This window comes from Cherax quadricarinatus, chromosome 74 (genome assembly GCF_038502225.1).
Source record: "Cherax quadricarinatus isolate ZL_2023a chromosome 74, ASM3850222v1, whole genome shotgun sequence".
In the NCBI taxonomy this organism is placed as follows: domain Eukaryota; kingdom Metazoa; phylum Arthropoda; class Malacostraca; order Decapoda; family Parastacidae; genus Cherax; species Cherax quadricarinatus.
In genome coordinates, this window is record NC_091365.1 from 19,086,673 (window position 1) to 19,106,532 (window position 19,860).

General features: G+C 42.2%; 1 protein-coding gene across 2 annotated transcripts in view; it reads left to right on the forward strand.

Moving 5' to 3' along the window:
* The window catches only part of LOC128700126 (mucin-2-like), a 241,513-nt gene that overhangs the window by 107,722 nt on the left and 113,931 nt on the right, over positions 1 to 19,860 (forward strand). For both annotated transcript variants that reach the window (XM_053793078.2, XM_070100813.1), the window contains exon 2: positions 11,855 to 11,905. In XM_053793078.2, coding sequence (XP_053649053.2) covers positions 11,855 to 11,905 — 51 coding nt within the window. The remainder of the gene's footprint in view (positions 1 to 11,854; positions 11,906 to 19,860) is intronic.

Consider the following 19,860-nt stretch of genomic DNA (forward strand, 5'->3'; position numbering starts at 1 on the left):
GAGGTACCACCCTCCCTGGGAACTCCACTAACACACCAGTGGAGGTACCACCCTCCCTGGGAACTCCACTAACACACCAGTGGAGGTACCACCCTCCCTGGGAACTCCACTAACACACTAGTGGAGGTACCACTAACACTCCAGTTGAGGTACCACCCTCCCTGGGAACTCCAGTATCACACATAGTTGGAGAATAATTAGATTTTCACGCACACGGATCTTTCTCAAGGTTGGAATGTAAAGTTCTTTTGATGAGTGAGGTTAATGAGTGATGAGAGGTTGAGTGATGAGTGACGTTAATGAGTGAGGATGATGAGTGACGTTAATGAGTGGGAGTGATGAGTGAGGTTAATGGGTGATGTTAAAGAGGGTGATGAGTGAAGGTGATAAGTGTGGGCGATGAGTGAGGATGTTGAATGAGGGGGTTGAGGGATGGTGATGAGAGTGATGAGCAAGGGCAATGAGTGAGGGGTTATGTGCAAAGATGAATGATGAGTGAAAGTGAGGTGTGTTGTGTACATGATAGCTGTGTCATGAGTGCATGCAGCCTTGTACTAGGGAAGATCTGATACAAGGAGTGTTGGTACAAGGAGTGTTGGTACAAGGAGTGTGTTGGTACAAGGAGTGTGTTGGTACAAGGAGAGTGTTGGTACAAGGAGTGTGTTGGTACAAGGAGAGTGTTGGTACAAAGAGTGTTGGTACAGTGTTGGCACAAGGAGTGTTGGTACAAAGAGAGTTTTGGGACAAGGAGTGTTGGTACAAAGAGAGTTTTGGGACAAGGAGTGTTGGTACAAGGAGTGTTGGTACAAGGAGAGTCTTGGTACAAAACCTGGTTTAGTGCAAATGTGAACTTGCGTAAGAATGTTTTTCTATAAGTCTTGGTACAGGGTTGAGTTTGGTTCATGAACAGGCTGTGTAAGTTTAGTTCATGAACAGGCTGTGTAAGTTTGGTTCATGAACAGGCTGTGTAAGTTTAGTTCATGAACAGGCTGTGTAAGTTTGGTTCATGAACAGGCTGTGTAAGTTTAGTTCATGAACAGGCTGTGTAAGTTTGGTTCATGAACAGGCTGTGTAAGTTTGGTTCATGAACAGGCTGTGTAAGTTTGGTTCATGAACAGGCTGTGTAAGTTTGGTTCATGAACAGGCTGTGTAAGTTTAGTTCATGAACAGGCTGTGTAAGTTTGGTTCATGAACAGGCTGTGTAAGTTTAGTTCATGAACAGGCTGTGTAACTTTGGTTCATGAACAGGCTGTGTAAGTTTGGTTCATGAACAGGCTGTGTAAGTTTAGTTCATGAACAGGCTGTGTAAGTTTGGTTCATGAACAGGCTGTGTAAGTTTGGTTCATGAACAGGCTGTGTAAGTTTGGTTCATGAACTGGCTGTGTAAGTTTGGTTCATGAACAGGCCGTGTAAGTTTGGTTCATGAACAGGCTGTGTAAGTTTGGTTCATGAACAGGCTGTGTAAGTTTGGTTCATGAACAGGCTGGGTAAGTTTGGTTCATGAACAGGCTGGGTAAGTTTGGTTCATGAACAGGCTGGGTAAGTTTAGTTCATGAACAGGCTGTGTAAGTTTGGTTCATGAACAGGCTGGGTAAGTTTGGTTCATGAACAGGCTGTGTAAGTTTGGTTCATGAACAGGCTGTGTAAGTTTGGTTCATGAACAGGCTGGGTAAGTTTGGTTCATGAACAGGCTGGGTAAGTTTAGTTCATGAACAGGCTGTGTAAGTTTGGTTCATGAACAGGCTGGGTAAGTTTGGTTCATGAACAGGCTGTGTAAGTTTGGTTCATGAACAGGCTGGGTAAGTTTGGTTCATGAGAAGACTTGTTACATGAACAATGTTAGTACAAGAGTGACTCAAGTCTCTGTTTATGTCTCATTCAAGGCAGACCAACTTATATTTTATTAAAAATAACACGCATTGCAGAACACGCTTTTATGAGCACAAAGCTTCCTTTGCAGAGCTCTATTATGTGTTGATAAAGCTCTACTCAGAGCAAAACGTGTGTAATGTGAAGTCTAAGGAGAGCTTTGCAGGGAGAGCTGTGATGTGGGAATGAGCTTTGTGTCACATTAGATTATGGTGTTACTGTGGATGTTTCTAGTGAGCTTTGGTTCAGAGTGAGCTTTGTAGGTAAGCAGGTATTGTATAATAGCACATATGGTGCAGGTGTAGGATGCGGTACGAGGGCGTGGTAGTGTAAATGTGAGTGTGGAGCCTCAATCATGAAGAGAGGTGGAGTATAGCAACAACGGCGCCATCAACAAAACACTCCAGCACCCTGGAGTAGCTACTGGGTGTGGCTACAGTCTGTGTAGCCAGATCCTCTATGTAATCGCAGTGCGTGTGGCCAGACGCATGGCGGCAGCCACAAGCCGGATACGCCCATGTGGTGCATATATGATACCTCAACAGCGGACATATATGTATGTGAAGCAGGTTTAGTCCACCAGGATGAACCTTGAAGTGATCCTTGCTGGGCTCCCACAGCGCCGCCACCACACCCACACTCTTGTATCAAGGGTAGAAGATACAAGAGTAAATCCAAGGAGCTACCCACCCATTACTCGAGTCAAATCTAATTTCTTTCCATTCAGCAAGACGCTGTATAGCCCACGATAGTAGTAGTAGTAGTAGTATTCGGGATGCGACCACCCACAATAGTGAACTACCAATGGGTTGCAAGGTGAAATTACAAATTTGTCAGAAAGTGACTCAAACCGTTTGAAACCTTGTGTAAATAACACACAGTGGATATCATGAACACGCAAGTGCAGTGGATATTTCCAACACATAGGTACAGTGGATATCTTCACACGAAGGTACAGTGGATATCTTTATTAAGAACATACCGTCCACGTAAGACGGCCTTTATGCAGTTCACTTTGTGTGGAAAACGTTGTGAGTAGTAAATATATTCAGTAAATGAGCGAAACAGTGTTGTTAGTATAGATGTCCACTGTATGTGTCATTTGCTCCACCACCTCGATAGTGTTCACTGTCTGGGAATCACACCAGCGTCTTCTGGTTCACCGTGACACTGGTCACTGTGACACTGGTCACCTCTCACCTACCTCATCTTCACATGAGAAATAATTTACCAAGTGCTGTGTACGTAATCCTAAGTAACTTCGTGTGAATTCCCCTCCCTCTTACATTCCCCTTCCCTCAGAACCCCCCTCTCTTTCTCTCCCCCCTATCTCTCCCCCCCTCTCTCTTCCCCCCTCTCTCTTCCCCGTCCCTTTGTCTCTCCCTCACCTTACGTAGATATGTCCTTGGTAATTAGGAGGCCCGGTAGTACCTAGAGACTAGGAGCAAGTTGTCCAGGGTTCCACAGGACGATGTCTTAGACTCGCCTCCTTCAACAGGAATCGCCATTTTAATAATTATCCCTTTATCGGGCGACTATACACACATCTCGTCCCGTAGCTCGGTTGGTAGCGCACTCAGCTCACACATTTAGTGTCCGTGGTTCGATCCCCGGTAGGAGTGGAAACATTGAGCGTATTTCCTTAAGACATCTGCTGTCACTGTTCACCTAGCAGTAAACAGGTACCTGGGTGTTAGTATGGGTCGAATCCTGGGGACAAAAACCTAAGTTACCCGAAATGATCTGCATAACCAGGGGCTTTCTATATAGCATGTCACTGATGTCAGCTGTGGTCTGTATAAGTTATATCAAGTACTTGTATAAATATGAATATTATTATTGATATAACCACCTGTTTACAGGTACCTCATTATGTGGAACATTATAATTGTCTGCCCATGACTTAAGTTCACTTTCGTCATTGTTTCTACGCTATTAATTGCCGTGGTACCTTAGGGACCTCTCTGAATTTTCAGTAAAGTTCTGTGATAATAATTTAACAGAATTTTTGTGCTTTATTTATGCTGGCAGTCTTTTATTGGTTACTTCTTTTATATTTTTTGTCCTTTTTTTTATTTATTTATTTTATACTGGCCAGAGATATGATGATTAACACAGTGAAAGTTCTCACCGCTTTATAACTGCCGCCTTCTAACCTCTCCCCCCCCACCCACTATCTCTACCCCTCCCCTCTACCCCCACCTATCGCCCTCCTAGTACCCTTCCCCCTCTCTCTACCTTCTTCAGGCCCTCCCCTCCCCCACCTCTTCACTTAACCCCCCCTCTCTCTACCCCTTGTCTCCCCTTTCTAACCCTCCAAACTCTACACCTTCCTCATCCTCCACCCACTACCCCTCCGCACTCTACACCTTCTCCCCTCTCTTCCCCTCTCCCACCCACTAGCCCTCTCCACCTCTTCCCATACATTTTACCCTCTTCCCCTCTCTACCCCTCCTAACCCTCTATCCATCACCACCCTTGAAGCCCTTCCCCCACCCATTACCCCCTTCGTTTCGTCCCCGTCCCTCACCCACTACATTATTATTATTATAATCAAGGGGAAGCGCTAAACCCGTAGGATTATACAGCACTTGGGGGGATGTGGAAGGTATTCAGGCTTAATTCAGGGAAGTGGAGCACAGATCCAATTCCCTAAATCAAGAGCCCCTCACCAACATCAAGGAACCTTCCCTGAGGGGCCCCACCCACTACAGCACCTCACCCTGATCCCCTTCCATACCTCAATCCCCACCTCACCCTCAACCCTTCCTCTAACTCAACTCCTTCCCCCTCGTCTTCCTCTCCCACCCACTCCCCACCTCCACCCTCCCTCCCCCTCTCTCTTCCGTCATTCTCGTCTCATAATTTACGTAAGATAGCATGATTACTTGAAAGATTTTGGTTCAGTCATTCTATCTCCTACACTGTGTTACGTCATGACACATTTATACTGTGTTTATGTCATGACACATCTACACTGTGTTATGTCATGACACATGTACACTGTGTTATGTCATGACACATGTACACTGTGTTATGTCATGACACATGTACACTGTGTTATGTCATGACACATGTACACTGTGTTATGTCATGACACATGTACACTGTGTTATGTCATGACACATCTATACTGTGTTTGTCATGACATCTACACTGTCATGACACATCTACACTGTGTTTATGTCATGACACATTATACTGTGTTTGTCATGACACATTATACTGTGTTTATGTCATGACACATTATACTGTGTTTGTCATGACACATGTACACTGTGTTTTTATCATGACACATGTACACTGTGTTATGTCATGACACATCTATACTGTGTTTGTCATGACACATCTACACTGTTATGTCATGACACATCTACACTGTGCTTGTTACATCATGACACATCTACACTGTGTTGGTTACGTCATGACACATCTACGCTGTGCATGTTGTCATGACACATCTACACTGTTATGTCATGACACATCTACACTGTGCTTGTTACGTTATGACACATCTATACTCTTCTTATTTTACATATATAAATACATTTGCACGTATTAGTCTCAGAACCTGGTATACATGATTCAGAACCTGGTATACATGACCTCAAACCTTGTACACACAACCTCAGATCCTGGCATACATAACCTCAGAACCTGGTATACATGACCTCAGAACATGGTATACATGACCTCAGAACATGGTATACATGACTCAGAACCTCATATAACCTCAGAATCTGGTATACATCGTCTGAGTGGCTTGCACACAACACTATATATCGTGCCGAATAGATAAAACTTGCGTTTTTGGCTTAAATAGCAACGCTTTTCTTGCCGAATAAGGCAAGCGAAAATTTGTGCATGCAATAATTTCGCAAAAATCATTCTGAAAGTAACGAAAAAAGTATATTTCACTGTGTTTGTTTAGTATTAAATTATTGTAAACTTATCTAAAATATATTTAGTTAGATTTGTCTAAATTAAATTGCACTTATCATAAGGCTGGGTAAGTTTTCTAAGGTCTTTTGGTACAAAATTACTAATTTTTGCATTAACATAAATAAAAAAATATATATCTCTAAACGCATAAGAGAAAATTTTAGAGAGGACTTAATTTTGAATGAGTTTTTGCTAATTGACTAATACATATATATATATATATATATTATATATGTCGTGCCGAATATGTAAAACTGGTCAATTAGCAAGAACTCATTTAAAATTAAGTCCTTTCTAAAATTTTCTCTTATAAGTTTAAAGATATATTTTTTTTCATTAATGTTAATGTAAAAATTTATAATTTTGCACCAAAAGAATCTTAGAAAACTTACCTAACCTTATTATAACAAGAACAATTTATTTTAGCCTAACTCAACTGAATATATTTTAGATACGTTTACAATAATTTAATACTAAACAAACACAGTGAAATATATTTTTTTCGTTAGGTTCAGAATGATTTTGGCGAAATTATTGCATACACAAAACTTCACTTGTCCTATATGGCAAGATGAGCGTTGCTATTTAAGCCAAGATGGCAAGTTCTGCCTATTCGGCACGACATTATATATATAAATATATATATATATATATATATATATATATATATATATATATATATATATATATATATATATATATATATATATAATGTCGTGCCGAATAGGCAGAATTTGCGATCTTGGCTTAAGTAGCAACGCTCATCTTGCCACATAAGACAAGCGAAAATTTGTGTATGCAATAATTTCGCCAAAATCATTCTGAACCTAACGAAAAAAAATATATTTCACTGTTTGTTTAGTATTAAATTATTATAAACGAATCTAAAATATATTTAGTTGGCTTAGGCTAAAATAAATTGTTCTTGTTATAAGGTTAGGTAAGTTTTCTAAGATTCTTTTGGAGCAAAATTAAAATTTTTTACATTAACATTAATGAAAAAATATATATCTTTAAACGTAAAAGAGAAAATTTTAGAAAGGACTTAATTTTAAATGAATTAATGCTAATTGACCAGTTTTACATATTCGGCACGACATATATAATAGATAGATAGATATAGTGTGTGTGTGTGTGTGTGTGTGTGTGTCTGTCTTTGTGTCACGTAATGTATACATGTTACCTTGGGAGCAGGAGTCAAGTATTACGTTCCTGTAGTAGTAGTCACGTTGCGAGTGTGTGGGTGGGAGGGGGGAGTGAGAGTGATGGAGGGGGGTGCGGGTGTGGCAACATCCACTACGACCATCATGTAAAAATGTCACCGCTTTTTCGTGTCACAGAAGTGGTGGGGAGGTTCCTCTCTCCAGTCCCCCCCCCTCCCCTCACTTCTCCCTCCCTCCTCCTCCACCTTGCTCTTGCTTGCTGCTGTTGATACTACTGCTGCTGTTGTCGTTATTGCTGCTGCTGCTGTTGTTGTCGTTGATGCTGATGCTGTTGTTGTCGTTGTTGCTATGGCTTCTGTTGTTGTTGCTGCTGCTGCTACTGCCGTTGTTGTTGCTGCTGCTGCTACTGCCGTTGTTGTTGCTGTTGTCTCACCAGCTGGTGTCATGCATCACTGTTGCTGCTGTCTCACCAGCTGGTGTCATGCATCACTGTTGCTGCTGTCTCACCAGCTGGTGTCATGCATCACTGTTGCTGCTGTCACACCAGCTGGTGTCATGCATCACTGTTGCTGCTGTCACACCAGCTGGTGTCAAGCATCACTACTCTCCTTCCCGTCGTCACATTTCACTGTAATTATCTTCACGTTGTTGACGTACTAATACGCATGAAGTTGCGTCAGGAACACCAGACGAAGGTAGTATCATCTGCATCATGATTGCTGTAATAATGAGCGCAGTGAAAGTGAAAACTTTCCACACCATGCAGCTACGCTGTCTGGCTGGCGCTTAACGTTCTCTCCTGGGAAGCCAGTCGCATCGGGCGCTTAACGTTCTCTCCTGGGAAGCCAGTCGCATCGGGCGCTTAACGTTCTCTCCTGGGAAGCCAGTCGCATCGGGCGCTTAACGTTCTCTCCTGGGAAGCCAGTCGCATCGGGCGCTTAACGTTCTCTCCTGGGAAGCCAGTCGCATCGGGCGCTTAACGTTCTCTCCTGGGAAGCCAGTCGCATCGGGCTGGAATCTCTGTGTATATTGGCTTCTAATTTGGCTTAAACTAGGTTTTGGAGTACTGTCATATCCCAGCCGAGGTGTGGTAAAGGTCCAGCTGGTTCAGAACCATCCAGGTGAACCTTCAAGGCTCACCTTCCTAGCTAAACCTGTGATAGAATGATGCTTAACTAACTCTGATATAACAAATTATAATATATATATATATATATATATATATATATATATATATATATATATATATATATATATATATATATATGAAACACTGAATGATAAAAGAAAGCTCACTGAGCTTTGCTTTATTAAAAGTCTATTGCGTAAAAATGCAAAAAAAAAAAAAAAAAAAAAAAAAAAAAAGATTTCTGGAACTTAATTAATTAAAGTGGTGAGAGAGTGACGAATCACATCTTGACTCGCACACTTTCCAACACCTACGCGTCTGTGTCATGTGTACTCGCTCAAGATGTACTCACCTAAATGTACTCAGTCTGGTTTGTGGGTAAGGATTAGAACTTGCCACGCTTAGTAACTGTTATCGACCGGTTTTGTTTATTCTTTACTTCAATTTCCTAACTATATCTATTCCTGAAACTGTGTACAGAATTTGTCCGCAGAGCTTCTCATGCCTCCCCGACACTCAACAGCCTTTTCCTAACTTTCATATATCTTATCTTTGTCTCAATCCGCCATCTAGGTACCCTGGCTTCCTTTCATCTCAGTCTTTCCCTGGGTAATTTTTAAAGGGGTAGAGGGGTAAGTCAGCGGAAGGCCTCGGTCAGATGACCAAAAGCACCAGCTGCGGGTCATATGACTAAAACCCGCGTCAGGAAACACTTGTCCTGTTTCCTGACAAACATTACCTTACCTTTCCCCTGTCCACTCCATTTATTTCTCTACTTATTTTGTGCAAGATGATTACGTCTACATATATATATATATATATATATATATATATATATATATATATATATATATATATATATATATATATATATATATATATATATATATATATAATGTTTCTGTAAGGGCTTGATGTGGCGGAGGCTCCATCTTGGCACGTACAGGTGTCCAAGAACTGTTGCCGCCTCAGTCAATACGTTTGTCAGTAAAACTGCTCTGTAGTTGATTGCATCCTGTATATTTTTTTATGTATACTGGGATAAAATTTGCAGTTTTCCAACTGTCTGGCAGCTGCCTTGTTTCCACTGAGGTTTTGTGTTCTTGCTTAGGGATCACAGAGTTTCTTAGGCCCTCATCACAGTACCCAAGGGAGAGAGAGAGAGAGAGAGAGAGAGTGTGTGTGAGTGTGAGTGTGAGTGTGAGTGTGAGTGTGAGTGTGTGTGTGTGTGTGTGTGTGTGTGTGTGTGTGTGTGTGTGTGTGTGTGTGTCACTGCTACACCACGTTATATAATAACTCTTGTTTTCATGTGTTTCCAGACGAGAAACCTGAATCATCACTACCTGTTAAAGTGTTACAGTTTCTCTTTCTATTTAAGTTTGTTATATATTCGCGGCGCGCGTGAGCTTGGTGACCCTGAGGGTGGGCGTAGCCCTCAGGGTCTCTATATAAGACAAAAGCGTCGGTGGTTGCCCTGAGGATGTCGCTGGTAGACTGAGGGTGATTGCTTTCCCTGAAAGTGGGCGATAGTACTGAGCATGAATGGTAACCCTGAGTGGTGGGGGCAATCCTAAGGGCCCGCGGGGCGTTGAAGGGCAGGGAGTCGTCAATGCTATGTTAAGAAGTGGAAATACCACCATACCAGAATAGTTCAGGGTCCCAAGTAAATGTCATGTGCTCGCCCCGCCTCATGCAAGTATTTGCAGTTTTTTTTAGTCATATATTGTGATGTTTGTTTGTGTGTACTGCAGTCATTTGGCGCTGGGGACAGGACAGGAGTCATCAAAACTGGCGTCATGACTGTAATATAATTTTGTGGAACTCTAAAGCTATTTAGACGGTATTCGCGAAGCTCTAAAGTTATTTAGATGAACCGTGTTGAATGGAGCTCTAAAGTTACTTAGATTATATTTAGTGGACTCCAAAGCTATTTAGATGGTATTCCTGTATCTCTAAATTTATTTAGATGGTATTCGTAGATCTCTAGAGCTATTTGATGATAAGTTTGCCAAAATTGATAAACATCACACTTGCTGCTTGGTTCACAAGTCTCCTTGCTACAGTGCTTTTGAAAATTCATGCCTGTCGCCTCTGTGTTGGCATCATGATGACCAATAGTTTCCTGTGCGAGTTGTGGTGTTCCCAGGCGTAGCAATACAATACTCTGCAATACTCTGGAAGGTGACCGCACACTGCCAGCGTGTTGCAAGCAACCTTGGCGCGCGCACACATATTTCTCGGCTCTGTGGCACGTGCCTTCCATGACTTCATTCTGTGTTGCAATATCACTTCCTATGGTAGTTGAATTGGGAATATGAAGATTGATAAATTAGACACAAATATGAAGATTAACGGCTGGAATTATGAGCCTGAAATAAAACACAAATGTTTATATTTTTGGCAGAATTGGTTATCTTTGTTTCACGAATACGTGGGAGGGATTATACACTTAGCCCTACTCTTGGGTTGAAATTAATATCAGCCTGACTGTACGTAGACCGAACCTCAGTTAGCGGACACCCCCCCCCCCTTTGAGCTCATGAACTACGTGGGTTAATTATTATTATTATAATCAAGGGGGAAGCGCTAAACCCGGAGGATTATACAGCGCCTGGGGGGGGGGATGTGGAAGGCATTCAGGCTTAATTCGGGGAACTGGAGCACAGATCCAATTCCCTAAATCAAGAGCCCCTCACCAACATCAAGGAACCTTCCTTGAGGGGTACGTGGGTTAAGAACTTCATGAAACATAACAAGTTTACTTTCTCGTGGGTTTCTTGATAGTTCTAGTTCTGTAATACTTGGTTTCTAATTTAGTAGCTGCTGTTTCTCGATGGTTCTCAGAATTATCTTCTATATTTGTATACTAAATATACATAATAGTGTGCAAGATTTACCCTTCATCTTGTTCATGGTCATTTGTGAGGACGGTAGTAACTCCTTGGATAGTTGCTACCGTTGCCTATTAACCCGACTATTCGGCATGGTCTGAAACCTGGCCCTGGGGGGCGATGGTTGCAAGAAGCATTAACATATAATAATCACTGAAGTATTTTTTCGTACCCCTCAAGGGAGGTTCCTTGACGCAGGTGAGAGGCTCTTGATCTAGGGAATTGGATCCGTGCTCCAGTTCTCTGAATTGAGCCTGAATACTTTCCATCCTCCCCCACTACGGGTTTAGCGCTTCCCAATAATTGTATTTTATTATTATAATCAAGGGGGAAGCGCTAAACCCGGAGGATTATACAGCGCCTGGGGGGGGGGATGTGGAAGGCATTCAGGCTTAATTCGGGGAACTGGAGCACAAATCCAATTCCCTAAATCAAGAGCCCCTCACCAACATCAAGGAACCTTCCTACCAATAATTGTAATAATATTTTCTCGTTCATTTGTGGTCAGGAGCAGGTAATGCCCTGATATACCGCGTCTACCTTGATGCTGCTAATTTTTATATATTTCGTTCACTTGATTTCAATGAAGTTAATATAAAATGCATTTTTTTGTTACAATTAGGCGAAGTGATCTTGTAGTGAGGTGGTGGCGCGGGTAGGTTGTAGGGCATGCGTCATACCCTGGTTGCTGGGCGTGGTAGCGACCTTGGTGTATATCCTTCCGTCTGGTACTTATCTGCGCCTCCTTTTCGGCTCCAGGTGCGGGGTACTGATAACCTTCAAGTGTCTAATTGAACTGATCGTGTGTATTATCAACACAAGTGTTGTGTGCTGTTAGTAACTGTACTTGTGTGTTGCAGGTACGAGACTCGCGACTGAGAATGACGCAGTTGGTGTTGGCGTGGCTGCCGGTGAGTAACTACTGATCATGTTGCCTCACACTTCAAGGATGCTCCTCAGGCTCCTTTGCTCCAAGAAATTAAACCAAACATGATCACCTTCCATTCCCCAGTCTTTATATGATCCCTACAGGTTTACCGCTTTCCCATTAAGAGTAATAAGTCTCTAAATCCACTTTGAATAAGTGTCCCGAAATGATTTTTTCATAATTCTAGTGTGTAAGTTTGGTCACACAAGAAGAAAGTCTCGGGTATATAACCTCACTTTTTATTACTGATTTTCAGATTACTACTTGTGACGCATTGGAATTCCCAAGTGCGTCACTTAGGATAGTTCTCTATTACATTTGCATTTCCTCGGTTCTTTGAAGAATTTTGTGTGTGTGTGTGTGTGTGTGTGTGTGTGTGTGTGTGTGTGTGTGTGTGTGTGTGTGTGTGTGTGTGTGTGTGTGTGTGTGTGTGTGCGCGCGCGCGCACGTGCTCCTAGTTTTACACTGTGTACTTCCTGGGGCCCCTAACATACTCGCTTCTAAAAACGCGTCTGGAATTTGCTTCCATTACTTCCTCATCAGATCGTTCCACTTCCTAACCTCCACCAGACTTGAAAAGTACTTCCTGACCTCCCTCTCTGCATGTCTGAGTGCGTGCCTTCGAGCGAAATAGATTACTGGGATTTATATCAAGAAGTGTAAGCAACAGAAGTCCAGAGGTCATACTGCAGCTTTATACATCATTAGTAAGGCCTCACCTAGATTATGCAGCTCAGTTCTGGTCTCCATATTACAGAATGGAGATAAATTCGTTAGAAAACATTCAGCGTAGGATGACTAAATTAATACATAGCATTAGAAATCTTCCTTATGAAGAAAGATTGAAGACTCTTAAGTTACATTCACTTGTTATAAGTGTATAAGTGGAAGATAGGTATTAATAAAGGGGATATTAATAAGGTCTTGAGGATGTCCCTCCAAGAGAGAACCCGCAGTAATGGATTTAAATTAGATAAGTTTAGATTCAGAAAGGACATAGGAAAGTATTGGTTTGGAAATAGGGTAGTTGATGAGTGGAACAGTCTACCTAGTTGGGTTATTGAGGCTGGGACTTTGGGTAGTTTCAAATTTAGGTTGGATAAGTACATGAGTGGGAGGGGTTGGATTTGAGTGGGACTTGCACATCAGAGCTTATTTCTTGGGTGGCATTGAAAATTGGGTTGGGCAAATGTTTTGTTAGTGGGATGAATTGTAAAGGACCTGCCTAGTATGGGCCAACAGGCCTGCTGCAGTGTTCCTCCTTTCTTATGGCAATATAAACACAAATGCAGTATAATGTGATCCTTTATTGACTACGTTTCGCCCACACAGTGGGCTTTTTCAAGTCACAAACAGAACTACCTGGGGTGGAAGGAACGCGAGTATTTATAGTCCGGCTGAGGTCAGGTGAAGAATGCTGCATCTGATGATGTACCGAGTTGGGTTGTAGAGTCTAAAAACTTGGGTAGCTTGGAAAGGAGACTGGACAAGTTTGTGAGCAGACCTTCTACAGTGTTACTTATGTGGGATAGCGATGAAGAAGTTTCTTGGCAAGTGGTTCAGCTATGTTATAGAAGCCACTATTCTGGTTGAAGTTGTCGGATATAGAAATAAGTGATGATTCCAGGATTCTTCGGTATTGGGTGTTGTCTTCTGTGGCGATAAGTCTTGAGTTTCTGTAGTTTATCAAGTGGTTGTGTGAATTACGGTGTTGTACGCAGGCATTCCTTGTGTCGTCAGACCTGCTTGCGTATTGGTGTTCTGAAATACGTGTTTGGAGGTCCCTTGATGTTTCGCCCACGTATAACTTGTTGCAGTCATTACAAGGGATTATGTATACCCCTGCAGAGGATGGAGGCTTGTCCTGCCTACTACTGGTGATGTCCTTGATGGTCGTGGTTGTGGAGGTAGATACTTGGAATGATGTTTTGGCAAAGATGTTGGAAACATGTTTGGCAATGGAGTTGGTGGGAAGGACTATGTATCTCTATCCAAACTCCACTATCCTCGTCACTTCATCAGAGACTGCAGACGGCGAGCACTAAACATCTTCAACACACCCAGAGAAGACACTGCCGAGAAGAGATACATAGTCCTTCCCACCAACTCCATTGCCAAACATGTTTCCAACATCTTTGCCAAAACATCATTCCAAGTATCTACCTCCACAACCACGACCATCAAGGACATCACCAGTAGTAGGCAGGACAAGCCTCCATCCTCTGCAGGGGTATACATAATCCCTTGTAATGACTGCAACAAGTTATACGTGGGCGAAACATCAAGGGACCTCCAAACACGTATTTCAGAACACCAATACGCAAGCAGGTCTGACGACACAAGGAATGCCTGCGTACAACACCGTAATTCACACAACCACTTGATAAACTACAGAAACTCAAGACTTATCGCCACAGAAGACAACACCCAATACCGAAGAATCCTGGAATCATCACTTATTTCTATATCCGACAACTTCAACCAGAATAGTGGCTTCTATAACATAGCTGAACCACTTGCCAAGAAACTTCTTCATCGCTATCCCACATAAGAACACTGTAGAAGGTCTGCTCACAAACTTGTCCAGTCTCCTTTCCAAGCTACCCAAGTTTTTAGACTCTACAACCCAACTCGGTACATCATCAGATGCAGCATTCTTCACCTGACCTCAGCCGGACTATAAATACTCGCGTTCCTTCCACCCCAGGTAGTTCTGTTTGTGACTTGAAAAAGCCCACTGTGTGGGCGAAACGTAGTCAATAAAGGATCACATTATACTGCATTTGTGTTTATATTGCCATTGTGTCGGTATTTTATACCATTTATTTCCATCCTCCTTTCTTATGTTCTTATGTTGTTCTTATGACATGCAGCCGCCGCCCATCTGCCTGTTGTACTCTACCTTCCCATGAGTACACTCCTACACCCATTATAATATACCCATCACACACTGCATTAACTTGAAAGTGACATTTGTGTCAATCATCTACGGATGATTCTTTTTTTAATTTTTAAAGCTGCGTGCCGGGGAATGTGTGTCGTGGGTGAGGGCGTTGTGCTGCCGCCTCCCTTGATTGTTTCTCGCATCCCGTGAAATTACATTTAACTTGCAAAATTTATTATTATTATTATTATAAAACTAATAGTATTATTAATTGGTACGTTTATTACTTGCGAGGTAAACATGAATGGTATACAATACAGACAAGATGAAAAATTAGACACTTGCAACATTTGAGTATATTTGTAATGTTAAAAGATACCCAAATGTTACACATGTGTCTAATTCTTTCACTTGCGAGGTGTTGAGGTATCACTCTTGCTACCCAGGACCTGAGTAGGGTAAGACACATATGCCTACAGAAGGGTAAGACACATATACCATTCGTACACACATATGCAACAGTTAGGTATCTTTATTTCGAAACGTTTCGCCTACACAGTAGGCTTCTTCAGTCGAGTACAGAAAAGTTGATAGAAGCAGAAGATACTTGAAGACGATGTAATCAGTCCATCACCCTTAAAGTTTTGAGGTGGTCAGTCCCTCAGTCTGGAGAAGAGCATTGTTCCATAGTATGAAGAAGCCTACTGTGTAGGCGAAACGTTTCGAAATAAAGATACCTAACTGTACCTAACAACCTGTCGGTATTTTATACCATTTTAATGTTCATACCTAACTGTTGCATATGTGTCTTACCTAACAACCTGTCGGTATTTTATACCATTTTAATGTTCAATCTGTCAGACACTGCAACACAAGGGTATCTTGGTACAGACCTACAATCAACTTCTACAATCTCCACTAGTGAGAACGGCTGGATTTGAGAGGGACCTGACCTCCCAACATCTGAGTTCTTACCTCTTCTAGTGACCTACGTCTCACCTCTATATAAGGCTCCATCCTGTCACTTCATCTCCATATTGTTTCATACTATGGAACAATGCTCTTCTCCAGACTGAGGGACTGACCACCTCAAAACTTTAAGGGTGATGGACTGATTACATCGTCTTCAAGTATCTTCTGCTTCTATCAACTTTTCTGTACTCGACTGAAGAAGCCTACTGTGTAGGCGAAACGTTTCGAAATAAAGATACCTAACTGTTGCATATGTGTCTTACCTAACAACCTGTCGGTATTTTATACCATTTTAATGTTCAACCTGAGTATGGAAGTAAGAACAGTGATACCAAGAGATCCGCCCATTTTCCCAGCTTATTTGATGACGATATTGTAAAGAAACTTTGTGATTCATACTACATGTTTCAGTGCCTCACAGCAGCAAGGACACTGTAACCAGCAAGAACCAGTGAGAATATAGTGTGGGTAAGTCACTCCTTGGTGGTACAGTGCGACACTGCACCCGGGGTGACTCCCACACATGGTGTAGCAAGGCAACACCCTGGTGTCAGGTGTTGGTACCACTTATATGCATTGCATATAATTATGATAATTATTGTTCCTAGGAGTTTGCCATTAATTTAATTCATTTTTACTAAAATGGTCATCTTTATTAACTAAAATCTGTTTTATTGTTATACGTTTTAGTTTGGTCATAACAACTATAGTCACTCGAGACAGACATTAGTACAAATCCCATAGATATCGAAAAAGAAATGGCTATGCCCACTCACTCAACACCTGGGCCAGATTCATGAAGTGCCCTATTTATAAAAAAGTTCAAAGTACCACTAGCACGAGCCCTCAGTATTCTTTGGAGAAAGAGCCTATATCTAGGTGAAATACCGGAGGCTTTGAAGAGTGCAGACATAGCTCCTTTGCATAAGGGAGGTAGAAGAGCACTATCTAAAAAGTACAGACTAGTAGCCCTAGTTTCTCACATCATAATAATCTTCGGAAGAGTGATCAGTCGACAGATTACAATTTTCAAGGGACAGCACAACTCAAACCAGCATGGTATTAGAGCAAGACGATCATGCCTGTCACAGCTGCTGAACCATTATGACAGAATTACGAAGGCATTGGAAGGCAACCAAAACGCAGATGTGATATACACAGACTTTGCAAAGGCTCTTGACAAATGCGATCATGGGTGCTAGCACACAAAATGAGGGTCACAAGCATTACGAGGAAGGTAGGCAGATGGATTTTCGGGTTCCTAACACATAGAACACAAAAAATAGTAGTAAACAGAGTAAAATTCAGCATCAGCGAGGTAAAAAGCTCAGTGCCTCCAGGCACTGTCCTGGCACCTCTGCTGTTTCTCATCCTCATAGCAGACAAGAGTAAAATTCAGCATCAGCGAGGTAAAAAGCTCAGTGCCTCAAGGCACTGTCCTGGCACCTCTGATGTTTCTCATCCTCATAGCAGACATAGATAAAAACACCCGTCACATTTTTGTATCATCATTTGCAGGTGACGCCAAAATAAACATGAAAGTCACTACGGTAGAAGACACTGAAAAATTACAGGAAGATATAAGCAGTATTTTTCAGAGCAATGGAGAACATGACGTTCAACAGTGAAAGGTCCAACTGCTTAGGTATGGGAAGAATGAAGAGCTCAAAAGGAACACTATAGGATCATCCAATAGAACGAAAGGAACACGTGAAAAGACTTGGGAACAACCATGTTAGAACATAAGAAAGGAGGAACACTGCAGCAGGCCTGTTGGCCCATACTAGGCAGGTCCTTTACAATTCATCCCACTAACAAACATTTGACCAACCCAATTTTCAATGCCACCCAAGAAACAAGCTCCGATGTGCAAGTCCCTCTCAAATCCAACCCCTCCCACTCATGTACTTATCCAACCTAAATTTGAAACTACCCAAAGTCCTAGCCTCAATAACCCAACTAGGTAGACTGTTCCACTCATCAACTACCCTATTTCCAAACCAATACTTTCCTATGTCCTTTCTAAATCTAAACTTATCTAATTTAAATCCATTACTGCGGGTTCTCTCTTGGAGAGATATCCTCAAGACCTTGTTAATATCCCCTTTATTAATACCTATCTTCCACTTATACACTTCAATCAGGTCTCCCCTCATTCTTCGTCTAACAAGTGAATGTAACTTAAGAGTCTTCAATCTTTCTTCATAAGGAAGATTTCTAATGCTATGTATTAATTTAGTCATCCTACGCTGAATGTTTTCTAACGAATTTATGTCCATTCTGTAATATGGAGACCAGAACTGAGCTGCATAATCTAGGTGAGGCCTTACTAATGATGTATAAAGCTGCAGTATGACCTCTGGACTTCTGTTAGGAGAACTTTCTTTCAAGGAACATGAAAGGTCACGACAGCCAGGAAAATGACGGGGAGGGTAATGAGAACCTTCAAAACAAGAGAAATAATACCAGTGGTGACAATTTTCAAATCGCTAGTGCTTCCTCATTTAAGAACATAAGAACATAAGAAATAAGAAACACTGCAACAGGCCTACTGACCCATGCGGAGCAGGTCCATTCCCCCCCCCCCCCCCGATTAGCCCAATGATCCAACCCCCGGATTAGCCCAATGACCCACCCAGTCTGGTCACCTCCACCCAAGGAAGGAGCAGGGCACCCAGCAGCACAAGCTAGTCAGGTCCAACTCACACCCACTCATGTATTTATCTATATCGCTCAGTGTTGACGGCCCCGTTCAAGAGCTGAAATAAATGCAGAGATCGTTTACGGCCCACTTAGAACCAGTAAAGCATTTAAATTATTGGGAACGCCTTCGAGTTTTGAATATGTACTCACTGGAGCGGAGGAGAGAGAGATACATGATAATATATACCTGGAAGGTACTCGAGGGCTTGGTCCCAAATCTGCACACTGCCATAACAACATACTGGAATGAAAGATATGGGAGGAAATGCAAAATAAACCCAGTAAAAAGTAGTGGTGCGGTGGGCACAATAAGGGAACACTATATCAACATTCGTGGCTCCAGATTATTCAGCATATTACCAGAAAATATCAGAAACACTGTGTAAGAATGGTATGTAATACCGACAAGATGAAATTAAGACACATGTGCAACATCTGGGTATCTTTATTGTAGACGTTTCGCCATCCAGTGGCTTCATCAATACAAATTCTAGGACATAACTTGAAGACAGTAGAACTATGTACAGAAGATGAGGTAATCAGTCCCTCAACCTAGGAGTAGGTGCGAAGAGTACCATAGTCGTGGATATTCTGAAGCAGAAGAAAGGAGCCTGTCGGTATTATATACCATTCTTACACAACTTGTCAGACACTGCAACATCATGGAATCTTGATTCTGAGGACATGTACATAACCTTCACGACTACGACAACTACTACTACAACTAACCCATCTCTTTGGGAAGGACCTACTTCCACTGGGGAATCCCGCCTACCAGTGACTATGCCCTCGTCTGCTACACCTGACGTTACTATATAAGCGCCAGGCTCCTTTCTTCTGCTTCAGAATCTCCACGACTATGGTGCTCTTCGCACCTACTCCTAGGTTGACGGACTGATTACCTCATCTTCTGTACATAGTTCTACTGTCTTCAAGTTATGTCCTAGAATTTGTATTGATAAAGCCACTGGATGGCGAAACGTCTACAATAAAGATACCCAGATGTTGTACATGTGTCTTAATTTCACCAGAAACACTGCTGGAACAAGTGTAGGAGTCAAGAGAAAACTGGGCAAGTATCTTCACCAAGTGCCAGATCAACCAGACTGTGATGAATATGTGGGGTAGCGGGTTACCTACCAGCAGCAACAGTCTGAGTGACCAGGCTAGCACTAGACGAGCCTGGCCCATGACCGGGCTCTGGGAGTAAAAAAGACTCGAAACTCATCGAAGGTATATATTAAAGATATGTGTACTCAAGTGTGTTGCTTGGTACAGTCCACTCTCAGCTTCTGATCCCAACTATCAGTGCTGACTTAGGGTCACTTAGACCTTATCGTACCTACTCTTCAAACTTCGAATGAAGTTTGTCTCTGTCT